General features: G+C 42.4%; 1 protein-coding gene across 17 annotated transcripts in view; it reads left to right on the top strand.

Annotated features, from left to right (window-relative positions):
• MARCHF10 (membrane associated ring-CH-type finger 10) overlaps positions 1-13,168 on the top strand; it is a 112,918-nt gene that overhangs the window by 15,620 nt on the left and 84,130 nt on the right. For all 17 annotated transcript variants that reach the window (XM_055386916.2, XM_055386910.2, XM_004041138.5 and 14 more), the window contains one exon: positions 3,415-3,534. In XM_055386916.2, coding sequence (XP_055242891.1) covers positions 3,415-3,534 — 120 coding nt within the window. The remainder of the gene's footprint in view (positions 1-3,414; positions 3,535-13,168) is intronic.

A 13,168-nucleotide genomic window follows, 5' to 3' on the forward strand; every position in this document is an offset into this window, starting at 1 on the left:
AGCTCGCCCAAGGTCACTATGTTAGAAAGTGGCAGAGCTGGGGATTGTCGTGTTTACCAGGATTGAGTTATAGTGAGTCACAAAACCCACGTCATCCCCACAGACACTGATGCACATTCTGCATTTTGCCCCCACAGTGGTACCTTCTGTACAGAAGGCAGCCTGACTACGTATGCTGTAGTCAGGGGGACGCACTAGGGGGGTGGGGGTCAACACCAATGGAGGAGGGAAGGAAGAAGCCCTGATCTCCCCAGAAGGAAGAAATAAAAAGTTACCTGAAGCCTTCAATTTCAAGACTGCCCTCGGCCAGTTTTGCCACGTGATCAGAGACTTATTTATAGCCATCCGAATCCTGACACGTGCAATTGAAAGGGGAGAATGTTCTTTAAGTCCAGGCTAAGGGAAGCCGCTGGTGGTTATGAATTACAAATCCATTCCTCTCCTGACCCATGGATTCCGTCCTCCCCTGCCCAGTCACCTTAGGCTCCCCACACCCACCCCGCACAAAAACAACATCAACAGCTGACAAAAAATCATTTACAATTGCAAATACAAAGAAAACCAGCCCTTGCAGGGAATAAGGCAAAGGTTCTTGCTGCTTCTACGACTGTAAGTCTGGATATTTGCTCTGCCCCTGTGTTCCTTCTCAGCAAAGCTATAACTTTGAGAGGATTCATGTTTGATTTACACAGAAAGATTGCTTGGCTCTGTCAAGATAAAAGTTTAAGTACCTGCCTTGCCACTGGTTTGTTCTGCTCCTCTGTAAAAAGAGGAACAAGGAACTAGAGGGAAAAAATTTTTTTTCAACTTTGCAAACCAATCTATTCTTCCTCCCCTTTTGGTAAAGAAATATTTAAGTCGTATGCATTCTTGGAGAGAATTTTCAAAAAACACTCAGCCCACAAGAATTCTGTTCATCCCACAAAATCTGCCTTGGTCCTGGTGCATTTGCTAACACTGCCTCCTCCACTTTCAGCCCATCAGCATTTTCTTCTTTTGCCTTTAATACCAGTAGGTTAGGACGGCACAGACATCTGCCCCTTTCGGAAACAACACTCCACGCCAGTGCTCTTTCCAAACACAAGCTCCCATTTGAAGTCCTTGTAAAAGGATTGGAACAACAAAGGCACACGTTTAGCTGAACTTCGTCACACTTTCCAGCCGACTCCCTTTAGGATTACCTGGGTTTCTCTATGATTGGGTGTTTTTTGTTTGTTTTGTTTAATTTATTTATTATGGTTACTGCCTAGTGTTCTTTGGTTTTTCTTGCTTAAATTATTAAAACAAACAGCGTCCAGTGTTTATTATGGTGACTTACTATCTATGTGGCATAGTTTTTGGAAAGAAGATTAACTGTGGGACAGATATTGTCCCTTCCCAAGCCAGTTGGAGTGAAGCTGCGTCTTTCTCCCCAGAATCTAGGATTCCACTTCCTGCAGGTGACCACTTGGCTACTGTGATGAGCCCGGAGGCTAGGGTGTTACCTGCAATTCAGACATAAAGCACGGTGTGAATAACTGTCCCAATTCCAAGGAGTAAATGTTTTGTTAGTATCAGGTCATTTCTATTCTTAACCTTACAGCATAATGTCAGGCTTACTCATGGCATGAAATTCTGGTAGGTCCTACTGCATCACGGAAGGAGATGCTTTTTCTAACAGAGGGCGTGAAACGTGCTGAAGGAATCTTTCCTTTCTCAACCCAGCCAGGAAGGGCAGTTGTCAGGCCTAGTTTAGAAACAATGTTGTTGGTCTTTACTTCAAATTCGTTTTCTATGACAGTGGATAATTTGGCCCTGGCAAGGCAAAGTTGAATTGGGCTACTGGATCTGCAAGTATAGAAACATTCCAAAAAAGTTTTACTGGGCTGGGTGCGGTGGCTCATGCCTGTAATCTCAGCACTTTGGGAGGCTGAGGCAGGCCGATCACCTGAGGTCAGGAGTTCAAGACCAGCCTGGCCAACATGGCAAAACCCTGTCTCTACTAAAAATACAAAAATTGGCCGGGTGTGGTGGCACACTCCTGTAACCCCAGCTACTTGGGAGGCTGAGGCAGGAGAATCGCTTGAACCAGGGCGGTGGAGGTTTCAGTGAGCCAAGATCGTGCCACTGCACTGCAGCCTGGGTGACAGAGCGAGACTCCATCTTGGGGGAAAAAAAAAACTTTTACTATTTTGAGGTACTTAAAATCAGTTGAAATTTCCATAGTACATGATATCCTCAGGTTTGTTCAGTCCTAGTACTACAGGAGAAATATTTTGGTACCAGATTTTATTTTAATTTTGTTAAGAAACATGGGGAATTATTTTCATTGGTAATTTTATTTTTCTTATTTTGCACTTAGGGATTGGTATTTTCCTCCAAAGCAAAAATGCAATTCAACTAAAATTATTATTATTAATTTTTTGAGACAGACTCTTGCTCTGTCACCCAGGCTGGAATGCAGTGGCACTATCTTGGCTCACTGCAACCTCTGCCTCCCAGGTTCAAGCAATTCTCATGCCTCAGCCTCCTGAGTAGCTGGGATTACAGGCATGTGCCACCACAACTAATTTTTATGTTTTTAGTAGAAACAGGGTTTCACTGTGTTGGCCAGGTTGGTCTCGAACTCCTGGCATCAAGTGATCAACCTGCCTCGGCCTCCCAAAGTGCTGGGATTACAGGCATGAGCCACTGGGCACCTGGCCAGCTGCAATTCAGCTAAAATTAAATGCTGGATGCTGGGGGATTCAAAGATAAGAAGTTGTCCTTACTCTCAGGGTTCTCAATGATCAGCAGGAGAAACAGGCTCAAAACCACAAACAACTACCTACAATAGGAAAAAAATATGTATAATTCAAGCTTAAATTAATATACATTGCAACTCTGACAATTAATTTGGCCTGGAGAAGAGAAGGCAGAGGAAACTAAAGAGAGGCAAGGCCACAGCAGCAGGCTTTTTAGTAGATCAGCCGGTTTTGCCAAGAGAGCTTCTAACAGAGGAGATTCCAAGTGCAGGAAACACACATGCTCTGATGTTGACAATTCTCATCCCGCAACTAGGGTGTCATCTCCAGGGTCACAGTATAGTGAAGGTAGGAAGAGGGAGGGGCCATGGAGAGAATGACCAGAAAGAGAAATTCACAAGGTGTAACACGTGCTGCCCTCCTTGAGAAGGCAACAGTTGGGTACATTCTTGACAAAATGCCTCTCAGTATGTTTATTGTTTGAATTTATTAAAGCAATGGCTATTACGTCTGACCTAGCGTTTTAAGCAAAGGGAAGAGTGATACCTGGTCTTTATACTTGGTGAGAGGTATTTGATGAACACCTGGAGATGCATATCATTTATTTCATGCTCCTCACCATTGGAGTTAAGCATAAAGTTACCCAAGCTTGCCATGGTCCTAAGACAAACATTTTATTGTTGTTCTTCAGGCTTGTCTGAGACGACAGGAATATAGAAGAGACCCAAATGAGAAGAAACGCGATCAGTTTTGGGGGCAAGAGACAAGTTTTGAGAGATCCCGGTTTTCTAGCAGGTCATCTTCCAAACAGGTATGAAGAATTCTGGGAGACAGTCTCCTGGGGCTGCTGCTGCTGCTGGTGGTGGTGGTGTGTGTGTGTGTGTGTGATGTAGGAAAAAGCCAACTCAAAAAGGAGATGTTGCAGATTCCCAAAGGTCAAGGCAGGGAGAGCCAGGGGCAGGAAGGAGCCTAGGGCTGGGAACTCCCTTCCTGGGGACACCACCCCTGTGGCTCCCAGCTCTGCAGTCTTCACGCCTCACCATGGTTGGGCCTCACTCTTCTTTCCTGTAGATAAAGGTCCTGACACAGATGGTCTATGAGACACCATCCAGATGAGAAACGCTGCAACTCTATAAGAGCTGGAGGCACTGGGCCTTCTTAAGCACAGCATCATCTCTGTGGCATATGGTCTAACTTGATGCAAGGTTGGGCCTAGTTTTTATTTCTGATGAAGGAAGAGAGTAAAGTGTGGTAATAACTGTATCATGTAATAATTGGCAATTGTTTAAATATTTTTGCCTAGATATAGCAATATGATGATAAAATATTTTTGCTTAGAATGATATAACAATATGATGATAATAACAATATGATGGTAATATGATTAATAATAATATCATGATAATAATAATTAAGCAGTTACCATTATTTCAGTGTTTGCAACATTCCAGGCACTGTGCGAAGCACTTTATACATATTAGCTTATTTAATTCTCATAAATGTATATATCTATCACCTATCCTTATCTATTTATCTAACTATCTATCTATCTATCTATCTATCTATCTATCTATCTATCTATGTATCTATCCATCTTTGCCCTACTTTACTGATGAGAAAACTGGACCTTAGAGAAGTTACAAAACTTTACCTAAGATTTCACAGCCAGTGTGTGGTAGAGATTCCATTCTAGGCAGTCTGACCCCAGAGAAGGTGCTCTGAATTGCTAAGCTCTATGATCATATTTCATGTTTAAGATCTTATCTAATAATTTAACTTACCCTATGTAAGAGCTCAATACCACAAGCTGTATTCAACACTGATTGTTAGCATGGTGAATTGATTTAAGATGAGTAATATGCCTTTTATGAATTCCTATTTAATATTTTATGCCTGAAATATACTCTAGAGGAGAGACGCCTTCTTTCCTATCAATGGCGTGGATCCTGAGATAGATCCTGAATACGTGATATCAATCAAGTTCTTGTTGAGATTTCTTTTTTAATCTAGGATGTTCACACTGTGGTTATTTAATGTTCAAAGGACACCTTAAAAACATCAGTGATTGATGTTTATAGATGTAGATGTATACCTGGGAGAGAGATATGCTCTCTATTAAGGAATATAAAATCGTACAGTAAAATATTTCACTTAGAGCCTGAAGGTGAAAGAGACTATCTCACAATATTGGCAGCACCAAGAACACGTTGCCTGGATCTTTTCCTGTTAGTCAAAGACTAAATATAATGCCTGCTGCTGATTAAACTTAAGGAGTGAGATTAATCCAAAAATTAAATCTAGTTTGACTAGAACAACATATTTTTAGCATTAAGATAAATTCTCACATTTTTACACTCAGAAATAAGATCAAGGACAGATAAGAAAATATAATTCAAGTCAAACAGTAGCATGTAGCAGTCTTCCCAGATTGGAATTGCTAAACAAGTGGGCAGCTGGGTTCCTCTGCAGGGAACTTTCATGCAGAGGCTCATGCGCATAGTCACAGCCATTTTATGTGCAATACTCATGCGTTTGGGATATGCAGGATTTGAAGTTTTATGTTCCTTTTCACACTTAAGCTTATGAAACAAGCTGGTGTCAGATTCCTATAGTTTTCTTCTTCCTGCTATACAAATTATGCATTCTTTAAACCATCATTGCAAAACACTCAGACCACTTCTGAAAAAGGCCATGGTTGTATACATAAAAGTAATTATGTGAAATAGCTTCTATAATACAGTTTATATGGATCTTATTTCCCAATAATTTTATTATTCACCCCACTCAACACAACATTTTTTTAAATTATACTTTAAGTACTAGGGTACATGTGCACAACGTGCAGGTTTGTTACATAGATATACTTGTGCCACGTTGGTTTGCTGCACCCATTAACTCCTCATCTACATTAGGTATTTATCCTAATGCTATCCCTCCCCCAGCCCCCCACCCCATGGCATGCCCCAGTGTGTGATGTTCCCCACCCTGTGTCCATGTGTTCTCATTGTTCAGTTCCCACCTATGAGTGAGAACATGTGGTGTTTGGTTTTCTGTCCTTGTGATAGTTTGCTGAGAATGATGGTTTCCAGCTTCATCCATATCCCTGCAAAGGACATGAACTCATCCTTTTTTATGGCTGCATAGTATTCCATGGTATATATGTGCTGCATTTTCTTAATCCAGTCTATCATTGATGGACATTTGGGTTGGTTCCAAGTCTTTGCTATTGTGAATAGTGCCACAATAAACATACGTGTGTATGTGTCTTTATAGTAGCATGATTTATAATCCTTTGGGTATATACCCAGTAATGGGATCACTGGGTCAAATGGTATTTCTAGTTCTAGATCCTTGAGGAATTGCCACACTGTCTTCAGTTCAACAATGGTTGAACTAATTTACACTCTCAACAACAGTGTAAAAGTGTTCCTATTTCTCCACTTCCTCTCTAGCATCTGTTGTTTCCTGACATTTTAATGATTGCCATTCTAACTGGTGTGAGATGGCATCTCATTGTGGTTTTGATTTGCATTTCTCTGATGACCAGTGATGATGAGCATTTTTTCATGTGTCTGTTGGCTGCATAGATGTCTTCTTTTGAAAAGTGTCTGTTCATATCCTTTGCCCACTTTTTGATGGGGTTGTTTGTTTTTTTCTGGTAGATTTGTTTAAGTTCTTTGTAAATTCTGGATATTAGCCCTTTGTCAGATGGGTAGATTGCAAAAATTTTCTCCCATTCTGTGGGTTGCCTGTTCACTCTAATGGTAGTTTCTTTTGCTGTGCAGAAGTTCTTTAGTTTAATTAGATCCCATTTGTCTATTTTGGCTTTTGTTGCCATTGCTTTTGGTGTTTTAGACATGAAGTCCTTGCCCATGCCTATGTCCTGAATGGTATTGCCTAGATTTTCTTCTAGGATTTTTATGGTTTTAGGTCTAACATTTAAGTCTTTAATCCATCTTGAATTAATTTTTATATAAGGTGTAAGGAAGGGATTCAGTTTCAGCTTTCTACATATGGCTAGCCAGTTTTCCCAGCACCATTTATTAAATAGGAAATCCTTTCCCCATTTCTTGTTTTTGTCAGGTTTGTCAAAGATCAGATGGTTGTAGATGTGTGGTGTTATTTCTGAGGCCTCTTTTCTGTTCCATTGGTCTATGTATCTGTTTTGGTACCAGTACCATGCTGTTTTCGTTACCGTAGCCTTGTAGTATAGTTTGAAGTCAGGTAGCGTGATGCCTCCGGCTTTGTTCTTTTTGCTTAGGATTGTCTTGGCAATGAGGGTTCTTTTTTTGGTTCCATATGAACTTTAAAGGAGTTTTTCCAATTCTGTGAAGAAAATCACTGGTAGCTTGATGGGGATGGCATTGAATCTATAAATTACCTTGGGCAATATGGCCAATTTTCACGATATTGATTCTTCCTATCCATGAGCATGGAATGTTCTTCCATTTGTTTTTGTCCTCTTTTATTTCGTTGAACAGTGGTTTGTAGTTCTCCTTGAAGAGGTCCTTCACATCCCTTGTAAGTTGGATTCCTAGGTATTTTATTCTCTTTGTAGCAATTGTGAATGGGAGTTCACTCATGATTTGGCTCTCTGTTTGTCTGTTATTGGTGCATAGGAATGCTTGTGATTTTTGCACATTGATTTTGTATCCTGAGACTTTGCTGAAGTTGCTTATCAGCTCAAGGAGATTTTGGGCTGAGACAGTGGGGTTTTCTAAATATACAATCATGTCATCTGCAAACAGGGACAGTTTGACTTCCTCTTTTCCTAATTGAATACCCTTTATTTCTTTCTCTTGCCTGATTGCCCTGGCCAGAACTTCCAACACTATGTTCAATAAGAGTGGTGAGAGAGGGCATCCCTGTCTTGTGCCAGTTTTCAAAGGGAATGCTTCCAGTTTTTGCCCATTCAGTATGATATTGGCTGTGGGTTTGTCATAAATAGCTCTTATTATTTTGAGATATGTTCCATCAATACCTGGTTTACTGAGAGTTTTATCATGAAGCGTTGTTGAATTTTGTCAAAGGCCTTTTCTGCATCTATTGAGATAATCATGTGGTTTTTGTCACTGGTTCTGTTTATGTGATGGATTACATTTATTGATTTGCTATGTTGAACCAGCCTTGCATCCCAGGGATGAAGCCAACTTGATCATGGTGGATAAGCTTTTTGATGTGCTACTGGATTTGGTTTGCCAGTATTTTATTGAGGATTTTCGCATTGATGTTCATCAGGGATACTGGTCTAAAATTCTCTTTTTTTGTTGTGTCTCTGCCAGGCTTTGGTATCAGGATGATGTTGGCCTCATAAAATGAGTTAGGGAGGATTCCCTCTTTTTCTGTTGATTGGAATAGATTCAGAAGGAATGGTACCAGCTCCTCTTTGTACCTCGGGTAGAATTCGGCTGTGAATCCATCTGGTCCTGGACTTTTTTTGGTTGGTAGGCTATTAATTATTGCCTCAATTTCAGAGCCTGTTATTGGTCTATTCAGAGATTCCACTTATTCCTGGTTTAATCTTGGGAGGGTGTATGTGTCCAGGAATTTATCCATTTTTTCTAGATTTTCTGGTTTATTTGCATAGAGGTGTTTATAGTATTCTCTGATGGTAGTTTGTATTTCTGTGGGATTGGTGGTGATATCCCCTTTATCGTTTTTTATTGCGTCTATTTGATTCTTCTCTCTTCCTCTTTATTAGTCTTGTTAGCAGTCTATCAATTTTGTTGATCTTTTCAAAAAAACAGCTCCCGGATTCATTGATTTTTTGAACGGTTTTTTGTATGTCTGTCTCCTTCAGTTCGCTCTCATCTTAGTTATTTCTTGCCTTCTGCTAGCTTTTGAATTTGTTTGCTCTTGCTTTTCTAGTTCTTTTAATTGTTATGTTAGGGTGTCGATTTTAGATCTTTCCTGCTTTCTCTTGTGGGCATTTAGTGCTATAAATTTCCCTCTACACACTGCTTTAATGTGTCCCAGAGATTCTGGTACGGTGTGTCTTTGTTCTCATTGGTTTCAAAGAGCACCTTTATTTCTGCCTTCATTTCGTTATTTACCCAGTAGTCATTCAGGAGCAGCCAATACAACATTTTTTTAAGAAAAACATAGTAAAATGCAAAAAAAAAAAAAAAAACTGGCAATTTTTCCTCTAAAATACGAGGACAGGATATTTTATGTTTGCACTATGACACTGTCCCTCAGTGTGTCAGAGAACAAGAAACATTGCTTACATAATCTCAGTTTTCTCCAGATAATGATCTCCCAAGCGTTTGAGCCCTGATTGCACAAGTGTCATCAAGGCCTCATCTTCTCTACTGAGAAAAGTGACACAATCAAAATTTTCCACAGTGAAATTCACCTCTGCTTTGCTCTCTGCATTAGAGATATTCTTTGGGGGATACTGGAGGATTTGCCCCTGGACACAAAAGCAGAGGAAGGGCAGGGTGAGAGGAAGTGTCACTGAATGCATCATTCTTAACAGCCATTCAACTTGTGCTCTCATAACGTCCATCCTGCCTGGCTCAATCCTTTGGGTTTTGCTTGATATAAATGAAGCCAGAGATCTCTTACGAAACTCAAGCCAGATCCAGGAAATCTTCAACCCCCAAAATCATGGATTGGTTTGGAGATTCCCCTCCCAGATTTGAACCCCTAGCCCAATTTTTATTAAAATACAGTTATTTGGCCAGGCGTGGTAGCTCACACCTGTAATCCCAGCACTTTGGGAGGCCAAGGCCGGCGATCACAAGGTCAGGAGTTCAAGACCAGCCTGGCCAATATGGTGAAACCCCATCTCTACTAAAAATACGAAAATTAACTGGGCGTGGTGGCATGTGCCTGTAGTCCCAGCTACTTGGGAGGCTGAGGCAGATGAATTGCTTGAACGTGGGAGGCGGAGATTGCAGTGAGCTGAGATCGTGCCACTGTACTCCACCCTGGGTGACAGAGTGAGACTCCGTCTCAAAAAAAACAAAAAAAAAACAGTTGTTTGCAAACCTTCAGAGTATAGGCTGCCCATCCTGAGGGGATGCAGAACTTATTCAGCCTCTTCCCACAGGGTCCACAACTCCAGGGAGGTCCTGGAGCTAGTCTCTCAGGGGAAGCTGTGAATAAGAAGGCTGGCATGTCTCAAAAGAGAACCAAGGTCAGACAGATCCAATGTCCAGAGCTCAGTGTATTGAATGTTGCATCAGGCACTAGAGTTGCAAAAGATTCTCCGTCAATCAGAAAGGGGCAGGAGAATGATATATAGCTCAGTGAGATGATGTAAACTCAAACAAAGCCTTCCTCCCTAGGTGGAAATATCCCAAGTCATTTCCTCCTGGAGATTGCAGCACCTGAAAACTCGAAATAGCATTTGCCTCTGATTTGTAAAGGCAGGTTCCTTCTCTGATTGAGTGGCTGTTATGAAAGTGAATTGCTTAATCCATGGAAATTTTTCCACCGTTCAGTCACTATGTGCTTCTTACCACTACCAAATTTTGACACTTATATTGCAATTTTCATCACTTGTTCATTCCTTAACCCAGACTCCAGTTGTCACAATTCTGATGAGCCTGGAATGAACAAGGCATTTACCATCAAATAATGGCTTCAGTGTCAAGGTATCCTTCCAGACAACTGCCTTGAGGTGGGCAGATCCCCAAACACACAGTTAACCTGCTGGCTGCTTCATCCTGGCATAACCTCCTCACCACAACCAGTGGCTCTAACTGCTGGTTATGCAGCAGTTGGATTTCATCTAAGTCCAAGATGAAGCAATACCTATCAAGCCTGCACTGAGAAGTTCTTTAGAGTGGTACTTCCTAAATACATTTACATTCGTGGCTTGGCATAGTAGAAAGGATTTATGAAGGGCCAGCTCTGCCTCTCATTACAGTGTGAATTCAGGCAAACCACTTGCAAGCACTTCAGTTTCCCATCAAGGAGATACTTATTATGCATATCTCGTGGGATCATTGTGAAAACGAAGGAGACTCCTAAGTGGCACACTGACATTACAGTACATTATAAACTGCCTTGGTGTCCAAATATACTTGCAAGTGATGCTCCAACAGGTATTGGTGGAGGAGAAGGTTCTGAGGCTTCTAGGATCCCTCAGCCCAGTCCCAGGCCACATTTTTAAAAGCCAACCTAATACGGCAACTTAATTTTAGAGCCTTTTCAGAGTTATGTACAACCCTGTGAACTGTTTCATCAGATTGGAATTTAACAGGGAAATAAATAGTGGCTCTGCATAACCCACTAGAAGGTGGGTAATTTAGTAGACTAAAAAGCAAAGAGGCTTCTGGATATAAGGAGAAAGCAACGCCCCTCCTTCCCAGGCACCGGCGAGACAGCTGCTGGCCCAGAGGAGCTTGCTGTGATTGACAGAGGCACGGAAGGAATTTTGTCCCCGCGAACCTTCACAGAGAGGGGACAGGAGCCCCGATTTCCCCATAGAAGATGATGAAAATGATTAATTGGCACAGGACATGGTGAGCCGCAAGCTTCTAGAAAGCAACACATCACGGGCCCTTCTCATCTTTCCAAGATCATGTATCCTCACTGGAAAGGACGTCGTTCCAAATGCACAAGCCTCAAGGACTGAGGACACGTTCTCACTGCATTTACTTCATGGGGAAGGAAGGTAGAGATCACTGTCAGTTTTTTAAGTGCACCATTTGCTCTGCTAATAAAAATAAGATTCTAGTCCTTTCACTGTTGGCAACCGAGTGCTAAATATTTAGATTCCAGGTCACCAGGACTCAAGGTTACATTGGAAGGGGGCATAGGCAGTGAACCTGATACCGAGAAGCAGCTGGCAGTGCCCCAGGCCTGGCCCAGTGTGCTGTTCACATCAATGAAGTCACTTGACTGTACCAGCAAGCAAGGTGCGCCTCCAGAGGAAGGCTGTTACCTAACGTAAACACTGTAATTGTTTTGTTCATGAGAATCCACATGAATTTTAGAGATTAACATAAAAAATAAAGTCTTTTCAAGTAGCCTGCAATGGCTTAAAAAGTCAGAATGTCCAGCCATGCATGAGAGCAGCAAAGGTCTAAAACTGTGCCTTTCAACACAGTGGCCACTAGGCACATGTGGCCATTAAACTTTAAGTTTAAATTAATTAAAATTAAATGTACTGTGTAGATCCCTAGTGGCACTAGCCACATGTTACACACTCAAGAGCACGTCTGGTCAGTGGCTGCCATATTATTTTTTGTTTTTTGGTTTGTTTTTTTTTTTTAGACCGAGTCTTGCTCTGTCACCCAGGCTGGAGTGCAGTGGTGAGATGTCAGCTCACTGCCACCTCCACCTCCCAGGTTCAAGCAATTCTCCTGCCTCAGCCTCCCGCATAGCTGGAATTACTGGCGCCCGCCACCACGCCCAGCTAGTTTTTGTATTTTTAGTAGAGACAGGGTCTTGCCATGTTGGCCAGGCTGGTTTCGAACTACTGACCTCAGGTAATCCACCCGCCTCGGCCTCCCAAAGTGCTGGGATTACGGGTGTGAGCCACTGCACTCAGCCATCTGGCTGCCATATTGGGCCATGCAGATCTAGGACACTTCCGTCACTGCAGAAAGTTCTGTGGCACAGCACAGCTCCAGATTATGGTCAAGCTCAAAAACAAAACAAGACCCCATAAGCCAGGGAAGGGTTTTGTTTCCCAGAATCCAGCCCTGCATAATCCATAGCACAATGCTTTGCATACTGCGGCTTCTAGCAAATATTAGCTCTCGGGTGACTCAGCTGCCCGTGGAGGCTGGCTCGATTTGCATTTTGTGTTTTTCTATGACCTGGGTATATCTGCATGACTCCTTTCATTCCCTATTGATTCATCCTATCGTGTCCGTGAAACCTTTAGCTTCTCCACTTTCAAACGGCTCTTGGGGAGACGTCCTCCCATTAATCTGTCAATGTCAACCCACTGACACCCTTTACAGTGTCATGAAAGCAGCCACGGCTTAGGATGTGGCATGTGTGTTCCATGAGTCATGCTTTTAATTTTCTCTAATTTCTGCTTGCCCATTCTCAGATTCCTTGTGGGTCGGGCCTCTCTTCTTTCTGGCCCCAGGCCTGTGTGCTGATGAGGCAGGTCGCGCATGCACACGCTGGTTCTAGCTGCCAGGGGGCCCCACCCTGGGAGGCTGTGAGTCACCCTTAACACCTGGTGTGGTGTTCTTCACAGCCGCCCTCTTGACTCTAGCTCAGATTCTGCGCCCTCGAGGTGCACTGGGTAAGAACGCAGCTCTGCACGCAGCATCTGGAGCCTGAAACGCACGTCATGGAGAGAGAATGTGCAGCCCACGGTTTGACAAGTGCGGATCTGTGGGAATTTTCCTTTGAGTTTGTTTTCCATTTTAGCCGTTGCTCTGTTCACCGTGGCAGGTCCCACAAGCCCCTCAGGCTCATGGTGCTGAATACATCATCATCTCCCCTCAAATTGTTTCCCCTTCCTGAAGTTC

Source organism: Gorilla gorilla, chromosome 4 (genome assembly GCF_029281585.2).
Source record: "Gorilla gorilla gorilla isolate KB3781 chromosome 4, NHGRI_mGorGor1-v2.1_pri, whole genome shotgun sequence".
NCBI lineage: Eukaryota > Metazoa > Chordata > Mammalia > Primates > Hominidae > Gorilla > Gorilla gorilla.